The sequence below is a fragment of the Clavelina lepadiformis genome, chromosome 1 (genome assembly GCF_947623445.1).
Source record: "Clavelina lepadiformis chromosome 1, kaClaLepa1.1, whole genome shotgun sequence".
Classification (NCBI taxonomy): Eukaryota; Metazoa; Chordata; class Ascidiacea; order Aplousobranchia; family Clavelinidae; genus Clavelina; species Clavelina lepadiformis.
The window spans coordinates 14,060,257-14,082,870 of record NC_135240.1 but is presented as its reverse complement, the minus strand read 5'-3'; the positions used below and the strand labels follow the sequence as shown (position 1 = coordinate 14,082,870).

General features: G+C 34.3%; 2 protein-coding genes across 3 annotated transcripts; one reads left to right on the top strand and one right to left on the bottom strand.

Moving 5' to 3' along the window:
* Positions 1-3,482: 3,482 nt before the first annotated feature.
* LOC143465502 (uncharacterized) lies at positions 3,483-11,817 on the top strand. Of its 2 annotated transcripts, none has more exons than XM_076963841.1 (5): positions 3,483-3,615; positions 6,246-6,429; positions 7,240-7,391; positions 8,876-9,060; positions 10,933-11,817. In XM_076963841.1, the coding sequence occupies exons 2-5, from the start codon at positions 6,268-6,270 to the stop codon at positions 11,100-11,102; spliced, it is 669 nt and encodes a 222-aa protein (XP_076819956.1). In that variant the 5' UTR covers positions 3,483-3,615; positions 6,246-6,267; the 3' UTR covers positions 11,103-11,817. The 2 variants fall into 2 exon arrangements, with proteins under 2 accessions (XP_076819956.1, XP_076819948.1); XM_076963833.1 differs by lacking the exon at positions 3,483-3,615 and adding an exon at positions 4,479-4,733.
* Positions 11,818-12,366: 549 nt separating this feature from the next.
* Positions 12,367-19,744, bottom strand: LOC143447588 (thioredoxin domain-containing protein 5-like). Its single transcript, XM_076947759.1, has 8 exons — positions 19,517-19,744; positions 17,553-17,643; positions 16,761-16,819; positions 15,251-15,557; positions 15,066-15,167; positions 14,266-14,403; positions 13,961-14,185; positions 12,367-13,866 (listed from the first exon to the last, which is right to left on the bottom strand). The coding sequence occupies exons 1-8, from the start codon at positions 19,690-19,692 to the stop codon at positions 13,720-13,722; spliced, it is 1,245 nt and encodes a 414-aa protein (XP_076803874.1). The 5' UTR covers positions 19,693-19,744; the 3' UTR covers positions 12,367-13,719.
* Between the last annotated feature and the right edge of the window lie 2,870 nt (positions 19,745-22,614).

Below are 22,614 nucleotides of genomic sequence, written 5' to 3'. Positions count from 1 at the left end.
ACTAATTAAGTATAGCCCTAATAAGCAGGTATCCGGCAACCAATTTGACACAAGCAGTTGCGTCTACTGGTGCTTTTAGCTGAAATTTATCCTATTAGTAAGTTCAAATTATGCTTTAAACATCTATTTCAATTTTTAATTAAAAAATAATCTTCGAATACAAACAAAGAATTGCCTCTTGTGAACAGACAGTTAATGCCATGACTGTGGCTGATTTTAAAATGTTTTGGCTTGTAAACAAATAATAACCATGTTTACACCAACGATCTCATTATTGCACGTGACAGTTTGGTGCTGTTTTCATTGAACTACATGCGTTTCTCCCTAACAGAAAATGCTTGTCAATATGTCAGTTATAAAGTAACAAGAAAAAATACAAGAAGTTGTGTGTTGCATGATATTGGAGCCCTTACAAAAACATGTAAATAAATGAAACTATCTAAAACATGGATGAAGTCTTCCTAATTTGGCATTCCTCTATGCGCTTAGGTCAAGAAAAAAATGGGATGTGCTTGCGCTGGCCATGTCGAGGAGCTTCGGTGTTATCTTGCAATACCATTAAATTCAATAGCTAAATTTATACAACAAAATTTAACAGCAAATTACAAACCAACTACTACAAGTTTTAATTTTAACTAAGTTAGTAAAATAAAAAACTAAAATTCCAAATTCTGATACATCGAAAACAACGCTTTTTGAAATAAATAATTATACAGATATACCCAGAAATTTGACGCGAACATGTTTTAGGCTAATCCTTTACAAACTTTTCGATAACAGTTCGCATTTTTTAGCGTCATGAAAATCTTATCAGCACGTGATACAGTACAAATTGTAAACCCTTACCCTAACTCACCCACTCATTATTTCAAATTTTATGTCGGTACAAGAAAAGCTTATGTCCATAACAGCACCCGACAACTTTTCGACAAATATAAAGTAGCAACATAAGCCATCGCCTTATTATGATGTACATCCTATTATCACCAAGCTCCGTTGCTCTACTGTTCTTTTTTCTTTGCCACTTCAACATTCTATTGTTCTTTTTAACAACAGTCTTGTTCATAAAAGCTAGATATTAACAAAACTGGATTTGCTTAGTTTTCATTGCGCAACGTAGGCGGAGCTGGACGCGCTCGTTTTTTTGCAGGTGATCGCGTGAGCAACCTTCATTTTCCAAAATTAACTACGTTCGCGTAAACAAAATAAAAATAGAAACGAATAGAAATAGTAAAAAGTAGAAACAAAATAAAAAGAAATTCCAAAAAAATTATAATAATTTCTATGGAACGTACTGAACATATAGGAGAATTTACTGCCGTGTCAGCTATTAATCTATTTTGCGCGCCCCTAGAGATATCAAATTTGTTTTTAAACGTTATGATGACAACTTACAAATGGAAACTAATTCTGCATTACAACAACATGCAAATGCAATTGTTTATAGATAATGTCCAGAAAAGAGAAAAATAGTTTTTCCTTATTTAATTAGCGCGAGCGACTCAATCAGTTATATTTATTCAAGAACGTGAGTAAAAGCCGCGCACGATTTTTCTTCGACGAGCGTCAGCGTCATTGCCCAGCTCTGAACTTACGCTACGTTATGGATGAGTTTGCCATTACGGTTCATGGCCTAACATGAGGGAGAGCGTGAAAACGTCAAACTTACACAACCAATCACCGTTGCTTAACAATAACTGAAAATCAGAAAGACGAATTTCATCCGCACTACATTTTTTCTGTGCGCACTACTGCTTACTGTCTCACAGGATGGAAAGCATTGTTTTACGCTCAACCGAACTAGCGATTTCATAGAAATTTTGCTTATTGCAAGTTTTTCTTCGTTAGAGGGAGATCCCCAGATAAGATAAACTTGAATGATAAACATATGTTAATATCCATCCTCTATCTATCGAGGACCATGAGCTAATTGTTGTTCATGGTAGGCTAGCTAGGCGGGGTTGGGGTAGTCGTAACGTAATCGTTATTCACAATTAAATGTCAGACGTTAGCATGTACAACGGCTCACGGGTCATGTACAAAAGTGCACAATCACAGGATGCCTTTGTATATTAGACCGCAGCTACTAAAATTATGACGTCCTCTGGTTGTGCACTTGTATACTAGACCATGGCTCGCTACTTAATGAAAAGAGTAGGGTCCCCACTCAGCAGCACTAGCTCTTTATTGCAATCGATACTGGTAGCCTACTCAGAATATTAGCAAGCTTTTATTGCTCTTTTGTTTTTGCAACTTTTCCTTGGGCATAGCCATACCGACTCGCACATTTTGCAAGCAGTCAATGACTTGCCAAGGTGCGGGTGCAATTGCAGTTTCTAAAAATAAAATACACAGTGCTCTTTTTTGTCTAGCAAAGTGAATTAGCCATGGTTGCGCCAAGAGGTGAATTGTCTTAAACTGTTGCTCATGTCCAAGATCTTCGGTATAACTGTCTTGGAATACACGCTGGCAAGAATGATAGTCTAATGTGGCCCCTTCAAAGCGTTACAAATATTAGTCTAGAAATATACTGGAAAGAGATTAATTAAGTAAGTTTTTTAAGTCAGCACCCCTGAGATCTCGGCGAATCCTGCCATGAAATACAGACCGGGTCTAATGAACAACGTGCAAATTTAAGTAAAATCAAAGTAGCTGATGAGCATGAGAATCATGGTTAAAGTTGTTTCTTCGTTGTTAAGTAATAGAAATCAACCTGTTTTTTTTTGCACAAATAAAATTGCAAAAAACATATCAAAAATGACAGTTTTATATTGTGTTATTTGCGGAGATCCTTAACTATAACTTTACTAAAGGACATCCTTAACTAAAACTGAAAAGACTGTACACAAAAGTTATCTCAGTGCGTGATGCCAGCCTGCTCGTACACCGGTCTGGTCATACCCATTAGAGATCGAGAAAAAAGCGCGGTGCCAGGGGCTATTGTTCGTACTGTAATTGATTACGATCATGTAAAGTCTTTAAAGTAACACATTTAAGTAGTGCATGTAAATTCTTTTGTCACATTTTTAATGCATTCTGTAAAAAATAATATTGCTTGTGGCCAATAGTGATTAGTCTTGCTCAACTCTGCAGCCATTGCCATAAAACAAAACTAAGGGGCCACAAAATATCCCCGTATTCTTAAATAAGTTTGAAAAGAATATTGATATTGCAAGTGTAGGTTAGACGACAAATATTAATACAGGCATCATATAAAATTGGCTACCACTATTTTACTGGTAAAATCATCCATTTAAAGCTTGTTTTAACAGTTTTTTTTGTTAACATAACTTAAATTTTACAGCATAGTAACCTAAGCCTAACTCAAAGCTTCATTTTAATCCAAATCTAACTTCAATTAAACCTTAAATACTAAAATCAAGTTTTTGCATACCAATTCGCCTAACCTAACAGCCTATCTTTAACTATGAGCTGCATGACCTATTTTCATTGAAATAGTTACTCTCTATAAAATTGATATGTTTACAGGCCTCATTCTGGATACATAATCGTGACAGGGGTTTGTCGTATTAATTCTATTCAAAGTTAACAGCAAAGGAACGACTTTGTTTGATGCGTATGACTCCTGAGGAACAGTACAATACTTAAAAATGTGTAAGATTCAAATAAAAAAACATTTAAATTGTTGTTTTATTGGATAACTGTATTGATTTTTGATTAGGTTGGCCTTTAATTTATGACATCATGAAGTTTGACTTAGTATTAGACTCCCCTAAGCACTAAAGACATTTGCAGCAGATTTATTTTTTTCCCATAGCAAGCAATTTATTTTAAGCAATGTGTTGTAAACATCTAAAAGAACATTGCAAAATATTTCAGCTTACATACATCATAGAATTGAAAGGAGGCCAGATATTTCAGAAACTGCCAAATGAAATTTTCAAAAAGATCATGAAACTAGAAACATGTCATGGGCCACATGTGCTGGCTGCAAGTTTATTCCTGATGGAGTTGATGCAATTTATTGTACAAATTACATAATCACTTTGCTGGCATGTAATGCTACTGCAAAACTTTTGTAGGCTATAGTTTTCTAACACTTGTATCCAGAAAAGGAAAAAAATTGTTTATTTCTTTTTATCTGTGGTTTTATGGCGAGCAGAACGTTTTTAAATCAGAGAAATTCAATGTAAATGTAAGGTATTTATATATAGGATACATATAATAAAAGTTTAAGTGCCATCATCTTATTTTATTTATTTCACAAGAGTCGCAACAGACAAAAAGTGCATTAATAAACCATCAGTTAGTATAACTATTATCACTAAACTTATTGCTTGTTCAATGGAAAACGATAAACGATGTCAGTTGATAATGGAACTGTATAATGGAACTTTTTCAGTTATACAGACTAAATATAAGCGCTCTTGATGGTGTGTGTAGTTTGCAGAGTAATGATGATGATGATGATGATGATGGTTATTCATTTGAGTTTTGTATTAAACTATGGCAAGAAATATTTTAACTGGATGAAAAACTTGCAGAGTCTAAATTTTGTTAGGCGTGATAAATGTGAAGTGTGTTTTATATATTTGGAATCTTCTTTAGCTTCTTCTTATTATGAGTTTACTTCTATCCAATCTATTGGGAAGAAAAATACCAAAATCCCTATTCATCAGTTCCATGGTTGTTGAAGGAAAAAATAGGTGGATTTCTGTGATATTGAACATTTCTCTTCAACAGAGGGGATATCGTGCAAAAGAACAGAAATGGTGATGTGAACCCAGCCCCAATTTACAATTTCAATAATATATCAACATTTAACAGCTTAGGATTAATTGTCACAGGTTCACTTTAACTTATGCTTAGTACAGGGGTTCTTAAACTTTTTGGCACACGCCCCCCTTGACGGTACCTAAAAATTTCGCGCCCCCCCTCATTGCAAAATAAAAAAGCATTAAACAAAACAACAATTTATTTTCAATTAACTTTCATTAATGTGAAGGATGTAGTTGTTTTTGGGAAACCAAACGTTTAATTCGAGGCTTTGTAGAAGATAATGCACATCTTAGGTCAGCTTCACAGTCAAGTTTGTTCCTATTCCTAGGTTTTGTCTTTATATTCATGAAGATGACGCTGCAAACGACTTGGTCTCAAAGCGTCGTTGCTTAGCTTTTCTAAGCATATCACGCATTGCGGTACGACTCTTCTGTTCACTGTGGTATCTATAAAGCCATACTTCAGATAATTTTGGTCATACTTTCTCTTTTTTCCACTCATTTTGTGTCAATACAATTAGTTTAATTACTAAAATACCAGGTTATTAAATCAATACTAGAATTAAGTTTTACTTCATTTTACGGTTTTAATATTGGCTGACGTTGGTTTTACCCTATTTAAACCAGGTGCGCGACATTACTATTTTTATTATGTGTGGCCGGACACTGCACACAAATTTTCAATCGATAAATTTTCAATCGTTAATGACTCGAAAATTATACGTCGTAAACTGATCGGATATTTACAGGTTAGTAGCAAAAACATCTGGCTTCCTATATACATCATAATTGTAAAACTAAAGAAAGTGCATTTAGTGTAAATTAAGTATTTCTACAAGTGATACATTTGTAAAAGTTTTTCTTGTTATGCCGCCCCCCGCTGTGAGAAAAAAACAGGTCACCGCAAAAAGAGAACACAAGAGAACAGCAAGTCGAGCTAGGAGTGCGTGAATGAGTAAACGAAAACAATACGCTTCAATGCGGAGAGACACCAAATATTATGACGTAACCATCGACGTATTTCAGAATCCAAATTTCAAAAATACAATTTCCATCGTGAACACACTTTAAAATTTTAGTAAAAATGTACCTATAGCGAAAATCAAGAAAGCATGTTTAGACATAGCTCATATAAATTATAATAGACAGTTTGTGATCTCTTGCGCCCCCCTTATGAATGTTACACGCCCCCCAAGGGGGGCGCGCCCCCCAGTTTAAGAACCACTGGCTTAGTAGCTTATACTCATACACATCAGCCTGCACTTCTGAATTTGTTGGAACACGAATCATATCATGCTCTGTGCTCATGGTTATGCTGTGATGTCACATCATACAATCTTGTATTTTACCCCCAATCTTAATGTTTTTTGTTATAAATATCATGTTGGCAATACAGCGTTAAACAAATCTCAAGATATTTTCACTGGTTTAACGATTTAGATTATGTCATTATTAAGTAAAGTATTTTCAAAGGTATTCAACTTCTTGATAAATTTTTGGTTTTAGTGTGGAAAAGACCATAGCCAAAATGCTAGTAGAGAGAGAAAGACGTTGGAAAAAAATGTCAGATGTTTCCATTACTTTTTCATCTCCTACATCACAATACAAGCATAAGAAGAAAGTGGATGTTGGTCGACATATTGTTATCAGAGACCGAAATATTTCAAGTCTTATGCTTACTGAACTTCAGGTACATCTGTTTAAAACACATGATATGGTAGAGTTAGCAATTTCACTGTCTTTTGAAAAATGATTGTATTAGCAACTTTATGTTTATTAATATCGATCATTAATTTAAAAGCAAGCAAAAGTCCAAACTATTTGAAATCGTCGTTGGTGATACAATTGAAATAATGGTAGTATACGAAAATAAGCTGAAAGTGACAGGTTGCATATTGTCAACAGAGCAATAACCTATAGCAATGGATCTCAACCTTTTTAGTCTTATGTCACTCTTCAGAAGAGATGAATATTTTGCATTCCCCAGTGGCAAACCCCACCCCAAAGATGTTCAAAATGTTTTAAAGACATTTATTTCACCAATGGGTTCAAAAATAGCTTAAAATTAACATTTAAGGTTTCCTTTCAACATTTTACCATTTGTGAATTTACCAAGTCAATTAACACAAAAAAGTAATAGCATTTCTTTGTTCAAAAATTATTCATAGATGTTGAAAGGTGAACATGAATAATGCCTTTAAAAACTTGAAGTTGAATAAACAAAGTCGAGGCAGACTGCTTTTCAGAAGCCCCAGTCGAGAAAGGCATAAGTTATAATTTTTTACAAGATTAAGGTATTTCTTTTACGTATTAAGGTGTGTGACACCAAATGCTAAAAGAATTAAAGTGTTTATCTCATCTTCTGCACCTCCTTGTGACAGTCAAGACTAAAGGAAATCTAAACACAATGAGACATCTAATGTATGAACTATAGCAACATTTTTCGGTGCTCACTTTTTTTTAAGACCTATAATGTAGTTTTTTATTTTTTATTTTTTAGAACACGATTGACTCAGGTGCAGCAGGAGAAGAGTTAGTTGAGTTGGGAGTTCGTTTTAAATCTGCTGTTATGAAGGGTAAACATGTTTGCGTTGTCCAGTGGGAAAGTGAAGGGATTGAACGGGACATGGACATTTGCAGAACTCTAAGATTGTAAGTCTGTTAGGATCTTTGGTGTTCAATCAAGGCTTTATTTGTTATTTATACTGCTACTTTCCAAACTAAAAAAATGTTGTTTTCTTGTAACCTCAGGGATTAATTACTAATAGCAGATGACGGGTGACGAAAAGTGAGCGATTTTTTCCAGATATTGCTTCCCACGAGCTGTCCCAAGTGTACAGTTAGATTATGCTGCTCATGTAATCCAACTTGTATTGTTGTTTCATGACATTACCAGTACTCACACCAAACAGGCAGAAATATAAAAAAGGTGGAGCGCACAACTCACATAGAACAGAGTCAATCCAAGCAATAAACAAATGCTGGTTGTTTCAAGTGTAATGTCCAATAAGTCATGTGAACTTACCACAGATGAAGCTTAACCTTTTGCCATGTGAAATGACACAATGGCAAAAAATTTTTATCTTCTTTTAACATTGCAGCCTTTCACTGTCCAGTATCGAACATGCTTGGCTACTGTTCCCTAATGGTTATGTTACCCATACTAATTAAAGGCAAAAAATAAATGAAACAGTTCAAGCTTTAGCACTGTGACAAACAATATGGTTTCAGAGTCCAAGTGTTTACAAAGAACTTTTGCACACTTCTGCACTTCTGGGCTTTGTCTGTACAAAATTGAAATATATATGTATGATATATTATGTGTATATATTAAATTCTAAATTTTTTTTAAAGTAAATTTGAAGTTCCATTGTCACTATGGTTAGTTCAGATATGAATAATTATAAACAAGTTTAAAGGATAGATCTGGATATTTGTTTTTTAACTAATCAGTTAATCGGATTATAAATGGTAAGGATAATGCAACATTTTCTCGAACTACTAATAAAAGAGAATAATAATAAGCTAACTATGATGCAGTTTTGTAACAAAAAGATTACACATGTATATGAAAAATTTACAAATTCTAAATGTTAATTTCGTGCTTTCAGTCTATTTTTAAATTTAATAAATTCAGAAGCGTACACTCAATCTCAAACTTTTCAGCTGATTCCTTTGTAAACTGCATAGATCTCACCTTACACTGCAAATGTTAATACTAAAGTGTCAATGCGCGGAGGTTAACTTGTAATTTTACTGCTTGCATTTCAGTCACTTTGTGTATTATTTGTGCTATAATGGAACAGATTCTCAACAAGTATTTTAGGTCTTGTAGACAAAAAGATGCGAATAAAAGGGAATCAATCATCATTTCTATTACTACAACTTAACTGCGCAGTTGTAGGTTGCCCGTATCTGAAAACAAAGGAATTTCAAACTTGTTGAAATTGAATAAAATTGCATTAACAATTAATGGCACTCCTCTGTTATTCGGTAAACCAAAAAAATTTATCTGGATATGAGAGAGCTAAAATTGCCTCAGTTAATAGATATCCAGATAGCTTAACCCTAGTTGTCACTATGCTAAATGAAGTTCACTTATTATGTAAACGGCAATTTCAATTATTTCCTTTTAGTTATGCACCCAGGATTCGACATAGAGTCATACACAGCCATGTGCTTGGAATAGTGCCCAAATTTTTCTTCCAGATTGATCAAAATGTAGAAAAATTATCAGAGTTGAAAGATATTTTTGATTCTCTTGATTTTGACATGGATCAAGTAGAAATGGAGGATTGGAATATAGATGATAACGCTCAAGGTATTATTGAATTAATTATTTTACTATGTGTGATTTGTAAGCAGAGCTGAGCTCGCTCCTGCTCCTTGATGAAAAAAGCGCGTCGCTCTTCTATATAATGAAGCTTGCTCGTTTTGCTGCTCTCTCTCTTTTCAGCAAAACATTTGAAAGATACTTTCATTCTGGCAAATTTTCAAAAACTGATTGCATTCAAATCTTGTGAATATGTGTTGCAAACAGGAGAATGCAATAAACGAAAAAGAATGACAACAGAAAAAGACTTATGGATTAAAAAGTTAGGTTCATGAGGGGCTATGGCTATGCCCCCTCGCTAAATACGCTAGCGATAGCATAATATGTTATTTGGGAGAGTAAACAACAGACTCTCTGAAAATGTTTTGAGATTTTGACGTTTTCTGAACGGTATTTTTACACCAATCTGCTGAAATAGAATGGTCCCAAAAAAATTTAGAAACAACCCATACAATTCAGTAGTAGTAGGTTTAGCACCACGTTTAGTGACATCAGTGAAATTTTAGTGCTTTCTTGACCACTTGCATTTTATCAAACAAATCTTGGCATATGTCTCAGCGAAGCTTGTATTGGGTAGTCACAGTAGCCATACTCACTTCGCAATAAGTTTGGTAATACCATTCTCTTTCAACATCTACTTTGGGCATTGTGGATAACCTTATTTTACCTTTGCAACTTCATCAAACAGTGAACAACTCCGTACCAGTATGCATCTGGAATGCTTATTTTACATTTTAGGGAGTAGGCTCTTCAGAAAAATTCTCTTGATGCTTGATAACCAGAATAACAAGCAATCTGTCGTGTTTCACGATCAGCCAATTATTTTCTTGACTTTGGTTATTGTTTTATAACAATGCTGTCTTGAGCTTTCACATCATAGTATCGTACTTAATATACAGTACAGTACCGCACTGGTTCTATAGCAATTTAATGTAGCCGATGATGAGTGGCAGAGGAAAAAGCAATGAACGAAAAGATGTGGAAACACCTATCGTCCCCTAAAAACTTAGTCCATTATAGGTGGGCCATGTCCCAATTATGGACAACTGCGTAAATATGTTAGCCTTAGCAAGTCCTTTTTGAATCATCGACGTGTGCAGACGGCTTTCAATTAGTTTTAGTTAATAAAAATAACATTCTTCACTGCGGTTTGAAACTATTAAAACGAAATAAACACGCAATGCATATTAAATGTTGGGAAAATTAAATTTAGACAAAACTTTATTTGATGAATATATTTGCTCATTTGTGACATAATGCAGCTGGCCAAAAAATGGGTGCGGAGGGGGAGGTTAAATCCAGTCAATCCAACACAAGTAAGGAGTAGAGTATGAGGAACGTTTTAGAATTAGCTGATGTTCATTAATTTTGTATCATTAACTTTCAAAGCATATATTGCTTTCGTTGTAAAAATAGTAGTGAATAATATAATCCTTGTAGCAAATCAGTCTCAATGTGAGTAAAAAACTCAAATTTTGTTTTATCCAACCGCTTTTATCCATTACGTGTGTCCATGGCGTTGTTTGTGCAAAAAAAGGATGACAAGCAAGTAACCTTAAGAAAAAAGAGCGCCTGTGGCTCTACCTCTAATTTGAAAAAAAATCTTCTAAAAAAGGAACGCGCTCAGCTTATATCCAACTCTATTTGTAAGTTTTAAATTAACATTTTTATTCTCTTAGCTTTTTGTATAGATTAGCTCGTTAAACTGTTTCCCGCAAATCAATGTAGTACAGTAATACATGCCTTCAGGAAAAGTACCTAACTCAAAATTTAGGTATAAATGATTTCATGGAGCTACTTTGTTTTTGCAATATAATGCAATTAGCCTTTCTGATTTTGAAATTATTTTGTTAATTTCAGCCGATGATACAAGTTTAGCACCAACAATGGCAACAGCTGGGACTAAGAAGTCTAAAATGTCTTCATCAGGAGTGTTTAGTGTTGATCATAGCGCCATGATGGAAAAAATACATCAAAAGAAAAAACTAGGATATAATGGCAACGACAAAGCAGTGGAAAACACCACATGATGATTTTTGACCAGTTGTTGCTTCATGACATTAGATAGACAGCACTTCAACAGTGTACTGTACTACAATATTACTGTCGCTAAACAAGAACATATCAGCTACTCAATTCTGTATCAAATAAATACGATTTTATTTTTACATATGATATAACAGTAGCTTTTAGAAACTTTACAAAATGCGCCTAGAAAGTATTTTGCTTTTCTCAAAAGTTTATAGCACTCATTCTTTCTGTGTTAGATCAAAATTTTTTTCTTGGTTATTTTAAATTATTTTGTTTTCCACGTGTTTATTGTACATTGAAATTCATGGTTTGTTTCCTTTTTTTTATGACACACTGAAATTCTCAAGTGTTATCGTTATTTATATATTTTTGCAACCAACCGAAACATCACGAAAGTTTATTGAAAATTGTTATGCTGATTGGATTTATATAACTTATTGTTGTGAGATATTCTATGGTTTGAATTTTTTAATAGCATTTCTCAGTCTTTGGGCTATATCGTTTGAGTGGTCAAACAATATTTCAAAGTTTGGATTAAACAAATGTTAAAATTAAACCAGCAATTTGCTGTAGCCTGAACCCTGAATTTCATCTGAAATTGTTTCACTGTGAAAAAATTTCGCAATTACTTAACATCTTTTGAAATTGGTACAGTAGGAGTCTAATTGAGACGATCCCTATAATAACGCCACAATAAAATTTCATGTGATAGAATTTGGTCTTTCGTTCATATCAGCAGTAGAAAAGCTTCTTCCCTTTAAAGTTTGTGATTGGAATTTTAGTGCATTAAATAGGCAAAATATTTGTACAACACTTTTCTTCTAAACATTTTTGATTTAATACTTAATTTGGAAATACTTTGCTACCACTTGCTAAATTCCAAAAAAGTTAATACTTTGAACATTCTTAGATACACCAAAAATGGCGGTTAACAGATCTACTCCTGTAAAATATGCACACAACTCAACATACTTCTACCCAGAAATACAACAGAATAAAACTTCAGCTGAGGATACACACTACAGTAATGTTAAAGTTACCAGCGCTGCTAACGTGATAATTTCCCTTGTGTTGCCTTTGAGAGACCTACTGTTCTTACTCTGATACCGAACATGGTAACCTGCTCCCAGTTTCAATGATGAAGCCTTTCTTGCAACAGGTATCATGCAAATTTTTAAAAAAGTAACCACTGTATATAACCCTTGCATTGTGTCCTTCCATGCTCTCTGTGAGGGTATACTTTTTGCAACATTGACAACTATGGCACATATCAGAAGTTTATTAGATTTGCTTCAGTGATTTTAAATTCCAAAAAAAGAGTATGAAACGATGAAATATTTTAATACTGCAATACATGTATCGAAGAATGTTAAATAACTGAAAAAATAAGCATGTATGAACAATTGCACATAGCACTATGTGGTATGAGAACAATATAATTTTATAGTAGATTGCCCTTAAGTTGATGGGCACTCTCAGACTTTTAAAGATAAAAAAAATAAGAATAACATACTATGTGATTGCGAAACATTTGTAAATGGGCTGCATTTTTGAAACCATGATGATCGCCTTGCTTGCCTTTTTGCATGAACATACTAAAGAGTCATTGTATAACATATACTAACAGTTACACAGCAAGGGTGGAATGCAACAAAGCTTGTGATGCTTGAGCATCATTTCCAACCATGAACCAATAGTTAGACAGACATTTTCGTTTTCTTTGTATTTGTGCAACAGTATTTCTAATCATATACCGTATTTTACGGACCATAAGGCGCACTGTCAATAAATTGCTTTAATTAGTTTTTTGTTCATACATAAGGCGCACCCGATTATAAGGAGCATGGGTTACCGTATAAAGCTCATTAAAATACGTTGAGCGCATGCGCATACGGGTTATGATCCATACATTAGGCGCACCGGCTTATAAGGCGCACGATCAATTTATGAGAGAAAAAAAGGATTTAAATTGCGCCTTATCGTCCGTAAAATACGGTACTTTATTGTATACTATATAACAGTGCCGTGCAGCTCTCCATTCATAAATTAATAGAGTTACAAATGCCGCTTGGGATGTACTGATTTTCAAGTCTGGGACTAATCTTAAATAATTTAATTGCTTCAAATATTCAACGGCAGCCGTTTTTAAAAATTAATGGAAAGTAAAATATTAAACCTCTAATACAAATCTTCAGACTGAGCTTATTGAGGAATGGTATCGTAAGAAGTCGCATTGGATTGGGGAAACACAAGACTCACAATTGGTTGCATCCATGTCTGAGATTTTTACATGCAATACCGAAAACAATTCTTCAAAAGGTTACACAAAAATTTCTTTACATTGCACATCAACTTATATAAATTGACTAAATATCATACTAATTTGGCAAAATGTACTACAAATATATTGTGTATTATTATACCATGCACCATCCTTTGATTTAAAAAAAGCAATACAATAGTCCATTTTCTTATTTGGCACCAAACATTCCAATTATAATGAAGACCATACAAAAATCGGTCTCATCATAAACTAATTAACATTAACTGATTTTCATCTTAATTTGTTGATACAACTGAACGTGCTTTTGTGATACTTAATCTATCGGGAAACTTTTAGAGTTCCTCTTTTGTCTGCTGTTCTGCTTGTTGCTCTGCATGCTTCAAGACAAATTGCTTCAAATCATCTTTGGTTCTACTACCAGAGTATTTCTCAATTACATTCCCATCTTTGAAGAGCAGCAAAGTCGGATAACCTTTAACCTGGTAGAAAAAATTGGCCAGGATATAGAAACTGTTTTAATAATAAAATATGCCCAAAATAATATATTTTGTTAACTTTATCTCCAACCTCTACCTCATATTTCTTGCACAAAGCGTTGTTTTCAGTGCAATCCACTTTAGCGATTTTCACTCCCAGTTTCACTAATGAAAAATCTTCATTTGCCAGCTCCTCCCATATAGGTGCTAAGCGTTGACAAAAACCACACCAGGGAGCATAAAATTTCACAAAAGTCACGTCCACTGCTGTGTTGAAGTCAAAATTACTTTCATCTAGATGAAGTAATGACTGATCATCTTCCTGAAATAACATTGTTATACAATACTTTAGTTTGTAAGTATAATGATGTACACAAAAAAAAAATTTTAAGCAACCTTTACCTGTTCGTCTTGTTTGTCTTGGAATGCAACCACTGGTTTTGGGGTTGGTTTCTTCACATTGTCAACTAGCTTAGGTTCAGTTTTTTCTCCAGACATCTCCTTTATAAAACTCTCAAAGCTTTCAATGCTTCTTGAACTCTACACATGAGGGCAAACAGAACAAAATTTATAATGATGAAACTTATCATGCTTTCTTACAGGTATCGTAACTACAGTTGTAAATGCAAGATATACTTGTAAATTAGATAAAGCATGTAAATCTCTGATGATGGCAAATTTGTTTCAACTTTGTAAGTTAAGTTCTGTTTGTTAAAATGAGCTTTTTACAAGCTTGAGCTTGGTTTACCAGGTGTAACTGAAAGATGGCAGGACAATTTCAGACAATAAAACATATAGTAAAGTTATATCATACTGAAAATGAATCATGGTAATGATACTTAATTAATGGACTACATGATGTAATAAACCATAGCACAGAAACGAGCTAAAATTAAAAGGCTTTAATAAAACATTATTTAAAAAGTTCCATAAAACCAGCATCTCTGTTGAGGCATCCTTAATGTAAGCCTTCCTGTGATAATATATGTGAAGCTGTGAAGACATGACATTGTTGGCAAGGAAATGGCTACACTCTTTCAGAGATTTTGGGTAATTTTCTTAATATCAGGAGATTTTTTAAGTTGAGAAGTTGGTGGTAAAGGTTGAGAATCACTGCTTTAGACAGCTGCATACACGTCCACCTTTATAATCCCAATTAAATGCTAACAAATACAAGAAAGAAAGGTATAAGCCCACTAAACCTGATATTTTTTAGTCATTCTGCCTTCTTCAAACCAAAGCAATGTTGGATAACCTTGGATTTTATGCTCTGTACAAATCGTTTTATGAGCAGTGCAGTCCACCTACAAAAACATACGTTTTCAAAATCAAATTTTTATAAGGAAACATTAAAATATAGCTTAGCCTAAAAAATGTCTTGATGTACCCGAGCAATTTTTACGCTGCTTGTGTCATCATCAGAAGGAATATGAGCTTTTGCCAATTCCAACCAAGCAGGCTCTAGTCTACGACAGTGACCACACCATGGAGCATAAAACTTAATGAAGTGAGATCCTTTTTCAATATGTTCATTAAAACTTTCATCTGTTAGGTCAAACAGGCCATCCTTATGTTCAGCAATGTCTGCATCATCCGACGGGTTGATACTTGATGTTATAAACTTTTTCAAAGATTCTATATCTCGTCCTCCAGTGTACCTGACAGGATCTTTGTCCGGAATGTAGAGTTTTAATCTGCAAAATCACGTTTTAAATTGGTTAATAAACCGTTATATAAAGCAGAGCATATAAAAATAAAAACTTCATTCATTGTGGCTGTTGTTTCATGAAACCTCATGCACATGTATTAAGCTTTATACATACAGTGAAAATCTGTTAACTTGAAGCTGGGGAGACTGATTAAATTACTTTGAATTATCCGACCATCGCTAAATTAGTTACTGCAAATTGTTGCAAGTCGGTCGAGGTTGCAAATTTTCATGTCAAGCAAAATCGAGTTAACTTTCAGTCTTCCACTGCATATACAATATATTACTCAACATTAGTGTTGTACATAAGATGAAAAATAATTAAAGCATTTACATGACACTCAGTTGAACATGTGGTTTCAGGGTAAGTAATGATATTGAGTGATATTGCAGTACTGCATGATTTACAACTCTTTCACGGGAGCCATAAGAATTTCACAAAAAAAAATTGACAACTGCAATGAAACAATTTTACATCTAAACTACGATCCTTGTTTTATGTTATATATTAGCGGCAATGTAAATTATCTACTAACGTTAAACTGCTATCAATCAGACTTCTTTTACAAACAACTATTTTACCAAACTTAATTGCTGAATGTGCATGTTTAATGACGCAGTGTGTGACCAAATTTTCAAATATTATTTCTCATGGTCTCATGGTAGTATGATATCACTTTCACGGTGTCACTGTCTTATTTTCCATATATATATGTGATTTACAGTAAAAAGAACATCGTGACAACAAAGCTACAAGTTCTACCAGTTGTGAGTGCGACTGTGCCGTATAATTTTACTGCAATAATTAAGATGCATGACTAAATGCATTCATACCGCTGGTGATTATCCTTGCTTATTCAATCGAGCAATAGTTTTTATCGAAGACATTTATCAATTCACAACGCTAATGTTTCTTTCCGGTTTCGAAAAAAGTCAATGTGGGTCAGGAGCTGTGTACAGATATCACACACACTTCGAATGAGTTACATTCTGAATGCAAACAGGTTAAAGAGGAAGGAAGTGACGCTTTGTGTAGATGTAATTGAACAATGTAATTTGTGACGAACGTTTATAACACTAGTTATGTTAAGAAATTATGAAAGCTTGATAATTATTTATTAGTGAGAGATATGTGCAGCACTACCCAAAACAGATAATATGCAGGTAATATGGATTACTTGCAACTCACGTGGGATATCCAGCTACGCCTTCATCAGAGCAAAGTTTCGTTTCTTTAGTACAATCCACCTTAAAATATTTAAGTCCGGTATAGCCATTAACAGAGTGTTTTGAAACAGTTGAAATATAGCTTTAGTTGTGGATTTTTCTAAATATCATGCATTTATGCATTCAGTTTTTGATCTGACCAATTTTCCAACATTATGCCTGTTGTCTCATATCCTTTAATTGTAATGGTAATGACAACATGTGCAATACAACACCTGCACCAAAGAAGTTGATAGCAAAATGTTTTAGTAAGAACTGAACTTATAATAAGAACTTTGGTTTCAAATCCTCATCTGGTTATTCATCCTTATCAGTATAAATTTTCTTTTACCAGTAATCAAATGGGCTTACCTACCGTAGCGTATTAAGTAAATAATTTCGTATGTAATAAGTAAAAATCTAAAACTGTACTTAATTTTCTTTTGATATTTTTATTTGATACAACATTTTACAAACCTATATCCCTGTCATACCAAGTTTGTGTTGCAATCTTTTATAACTTCTATCTTAATGGAATTTGTTACTTACGAAATTTTCTTGGAGCTTTATAGTTAATTTATATTTTAGGTTGACTTTATTGCTAAAATGTTACATAAGAATTATGACTGGTAATTCCCATAAATATTTCTTTGTCTTGTATTCACAGTTAATGCCCATCATAAAACATATTTGGGGGGTGCGAACATCAAAATTTTGTTGTGCTAGTTAGCTTTTTAGTGGTGCTCAAACGACAAATACATAATATTTATACAACCTTAATGACAGTCACATCACTGTTTTCATCATCATTGATTTCCTTTGATAACTTTTCCCACACAGGTTTCAACTTTTTGCAGTGTCCGCACCTTAAAGTAAAAAGTAGATTGTTGACTGGTTACGCACAGCTGCAGCAAGCATTTGAGGAAACAACGTTGATCATGGAAGATAAATTAATTTTCATTCTAGTATCTAGATTCTAGAACCTGACTGGATATATATACCAATTAGTAGATATTGTCACCTATCAGTCAACATCACGTAAATCATATCGGTAATGTTTATTAAAATCTAGGTTGCCAAAGGAGATAGGAAAGTTACAGATACTTACAAATTTCACCTTGAATTTTAAAAACAATTATGCTCACTATCATCACAACATCTTCTTCATCACACTATCATCACATCATCTCACTTAGTGCTTTGGACAAATAAGGTAAAACGATTTCAAAAAAGGGAACTGCCTACTTTAATTGGTGACAAATAGCCGTGAAAAAAAAGTAATCCAAGTTTATCGTAAACAGTGAACACCGTCCTTTTTCACCATATAAAAACTCAAGATTTGAAGATGCTAATCCTTCTCTAAGATGTAGGTAATCGCTTGGTACAAGTACAAGTTGAATTGTTTTCTGTAATAATCCATTCTTTACCAAAAACAGGTGCTGGTTTTGAACCAAGATTAGTACAGACACTGCATCTGGGTTCGGTTGATGACGATGTGGACGGAAGTGCAGAAACAGAGTGTGAAGTTGATGGAGAAGAAGTGGCTATAGGCCAAGAGGTGTCTATATTTTCTTTGGCGCTTGATGCAGAGAAGCAGGTTTCTTTGGTGTTGACAGAGCAAGAAGGTTTGGCGTCTTTCACCCATGCATGGTGTCTTTTCATAAGACAAGGGTAAAGTCTGATCCAATGGAAGGATCCAATGGAAATATTCCTGTAGCCTGAAACCCAGCTTTGACGTTCTGTTTGGACAAACCATTTCTCTGAATCTCGCATAATTTACACACAAAAAGGCTTTTGCGAAGTGGAACTTTGGGTCCCCAAATGTTTATCCACCCGTTTAGCATACTCTCCCACTCCCATAGCAAGCTACATCCAAAGGCTGTAATTTATCTGTGACGTGAGGTGGCAACTTCACCAGATTAATATGCTCTTCTATTGCTTTTTGTACCATATCAATTGAAACGTGAGTTAAATGGTCATCAAAAATGAAGAGTGGTCTGTCTTTCACCTGGTAGGAAAACCTTTCAAACCATTTGTAAAATATTTCTGTGGTCATCCAATCGTTTTCACTGATGCCATAAAATGTGTCAGGCAAAGCATTTGTTCTGACGACTCTTTCCGGCAAAAATCACCAAAGGATCCAGAATTTTTCCTGCTGCAATGCAAACTGCTAGCGTACTTGTGCAGTCACGACCTGTTCCGCATGTCACATTATAAGCTGTTTGCCCACAAACGCTCACTACTTAGCACTTTTGTGGATCACTGGGAAAACCACTCTCATCATTGTTCCACATTTGCTCCGGTCCACGATTTTTTTCTTTTCTTTTATTATTTTGTCGATGCATTCGTAAAAAAATGTTAAGGACTCAAGATAGCTGACTTTCGTGCTGCGCTAATGAAGTTTGTCCCTCTGCAGCGAGATTCTGTTTTGCTGCATAAACAAGTTTACCCACAGTCTACCTGGCAAATTGTCCTTGAACTGGGTGACTATATTGCGGTCACGCACATATCTCTTGCACCATAGAATAACTGCGCAAAGGATGGGCTAAACCCGAGATTGCAAAGCTTTCCAATACATTGCACTAACTCATGAACTTCCTGATTTAGAGCAGGTTTTTGACCTCTGCTAATAATTGGCTGGTTTTCTTTAAATCATTTCACCTTTTTGTGTAAAACGCTTTCATTCATGTTATATTTGGTATTAAGCTTTCAAAATCAATAAAGAAAAATAAAACATACCATGGTGCAAAAAACATTATAAAATGTGTTTTCTTGGGAACATTTCCCCTGAAATCATCACCAGAATAGGCATAAAGATCGTCAGCTGTTGCATCTGGTGTTGGTATTTCAGAACTGTCATCAGAAAACACAAATTGAATTAAACAAAACAGAAAAGCCAAATGTGCAAGTTTCATTTTTGTTCTTAGATGTTTTTACAGTTACAGTTCTGAAATAAAAGTAAAATAGTTTTAATACAATAGTAATCATCTGTACTTCAAATGCAACATAATGGATAGATAAATATTTGCAATTAAAATAAATATGGCATATAAAACTATAGATGTGTTCAGATATAATAAAGTGCCAATTGTTACCATAACAATTCGATTTGATCACTTAGATATTACGAAGTAACAATGCCATTAATAATGTCACTTAATCATACTACAGATATGCTAGAACAGAGGTCACCAAACTACGGCTCGCGGGCCGGAACCGGCCCGCCACGTCATGTGGAAATAACAGCTGCCCTACAACTGTTAAAGAAAAAAAGTTACCAAACTTTTTGTAAAGAACTGACGTCGCTGTTGAGCTACATGCAACCTGCTAATGATTTTTCCACATTGTTTCTTCTCATGATATCACAAATTTTGTTGCTCAAAACACCAATGTTTCATCAGTGCGATATCTCTGTTTAGGCAAATCATACCAGCCATACTAGACATCATAAGCAGAAGGATTTGGACAGTACCAGTGCTAAATAATTAACTTTTAGGTTGTGTTGTATACTTTACTCTTTAAAATGACTACTAAAAAAAGAAAAGTAGATTCTGAGTGTCGGGTGTTTAAAGAAAAATGGGAAGAAGAGTATTTTTTTGTGGAAGCCAATAATGGTGCAGCTAGTTGCCTGATATGTAACGAAAGTGTTGCTGTTCTGAAAGAGTATAATCTTCGTCGACACTATGAAACCAAGCATCTGCCAAAATATTCGAAGTTAAAGGGGAATGTACGTACTGAAAAGTTTCAATCAATGAAGCGTAGTTTGCAGTGCCAAAGAGATATATTCACTCAACAATTTGCTGAAAATGAAATGGTCACTCGTACTTGACCGCCGGTAGCTTTTGGAGTTCTGTTTTCTTATCATTAGGCCACCACAAATGGGGACAGCCTATGCCAAATTTGGAAAGATGCAATGTTGCAAGAGCACGATGCCCTGTAGTGTATCACAGCAAGGGATAACTTTTCCAGCAACCTTTCCATTTTCATCACAACTTTGCTATTCCACCGCTGACTTTGTTATTTATTGTGCTCAATTCAAGTCAATGGAGATTCTAAATAGTTGTATATCTTTTCGCAATTTGCATCCGGCCCGCAGTTGTTAATCTCGCAGCAATCTGGCCCTCACAGAAAAAAGTTTGGTGACCCCTGTGCTAGAAGATTGTATTCTGTCAATGAAAAGTAATCTAACATTGAGAGCCGATACAAAGATTGTGAGAGTATCATAATAACGCTGAAAAGAAACACTTGAGAAAGCAACTTATTGCTATTGTGAAACTATACGTAACACTAAGCTAATCCTTGTCGTTCGCTTTTCATTTAACATAACAAAATTGGTGATTGTCTTTCTGTTGAACTTAATTAAAAGCTTAAGTCACAGCTTTCAATCAACTATTCTCTGCAAAAATGCAAACAGCTAGAGACAATCTATTTTATTATGTTCCAAACAATACACAAAGTGATTGAAATGCGCCAGCAATATTAAATTAACCTTTGGGCATTTACACTTCCGTACATGCGATGAAGGTAAAGACTGGGCAGCTTTCGAGGGAGGTCATGCCATACCAAATCAACTAACCGTGTAACCAAAAGTCTCATATTTTGCTGAGCTTAAAAGTTAAAGAAAATCTAATTCTAAGCACAGCAAAACTTTTTTATTAAAATTGGACAAGCGGTTTTGAAGTTATAGTATTTTAAAAATGACGAGCAGTGCTTTTTCAGGCAGTAACACTAAAAGTGTAATAACTTTGGTTATGTTTGGAGATAAGACTTGAAACCAAGTTCTTTGGATAGCTTTTTCACTTACTTCCACCTTAAACCAATTTTGAGATTAAATTACTCAAATTTACATGACTCAATTTTTTCAAGTAAGGTATCAAATGAAAGGTCTTTTCATGTAGAATGTCTGTAAAGAAACCACGTAGGTGGTATTAAGTGATATCACCTTCATCAAACAATAACAAGAAAAACCATCTCAAAACTGCGTATTAGAAAAAAACTTAGTTAATAAACAAGATCTTAGAGTTAAATAAAATACCATATATAATCTCCATCCTTCAGACAACCTCATATCACAAGCAGCCAAGCTAAACCAGTATTGTAAGTTTGTAACCCGCATTAGATATGGGCATAGGCATTGATTTTTCAAAAGAAAATAGAAAAGGTGGGACAGAGTGAAAGATTGGCACAACATTATCGTTGTTGTATAGATATGTAAAGCATTATCACAATGTGTTTTATGAAGTGACCTGGCCTGCTTTTCCAAATTGTCCCTAGAAAAACAAAATGCATACTTTTATTTAAATTGTAAATGAAAACAAATTTCTCAAAATAGTCAAAGCAAGAGAAAAAGTTTATCAGCCATTTTGTATTGGTCTACTGCCAAACTGACTGTTCATCATCACCAACAGGTTGAGTAATGCTACAATGGTAAAATACGACACATTCATAGCTTTGCAATTGCTACAAAGAATGAATACCAAGAGCAAAAAATACTTCAGACGTTTCAATTGATACTACGACCGCGCAACATTTGTTATTGATGTTGTTTAAAAGCTGTCAACAAATTTTCAAATATCGCTAAAACTAATTTCGTTATGTTTTTTTAACATCACCCATTATTGCGACGCTTCATTTCTCAAAAGGTGAATGAATTGATAGATTTACGCATTGTCATCCATCACTATTGTATTTTTGAGTTACAACACAAAACAATCTATCAAGAACGTCATGTAAGTTGAACTAGGAAGCACTGTACAATGTAATAGACAGACCATTCCACCTAAAATAGAATGACTTCTCACGCAGAAAGGCCTTCTTATATATTTATATAAGGTAGA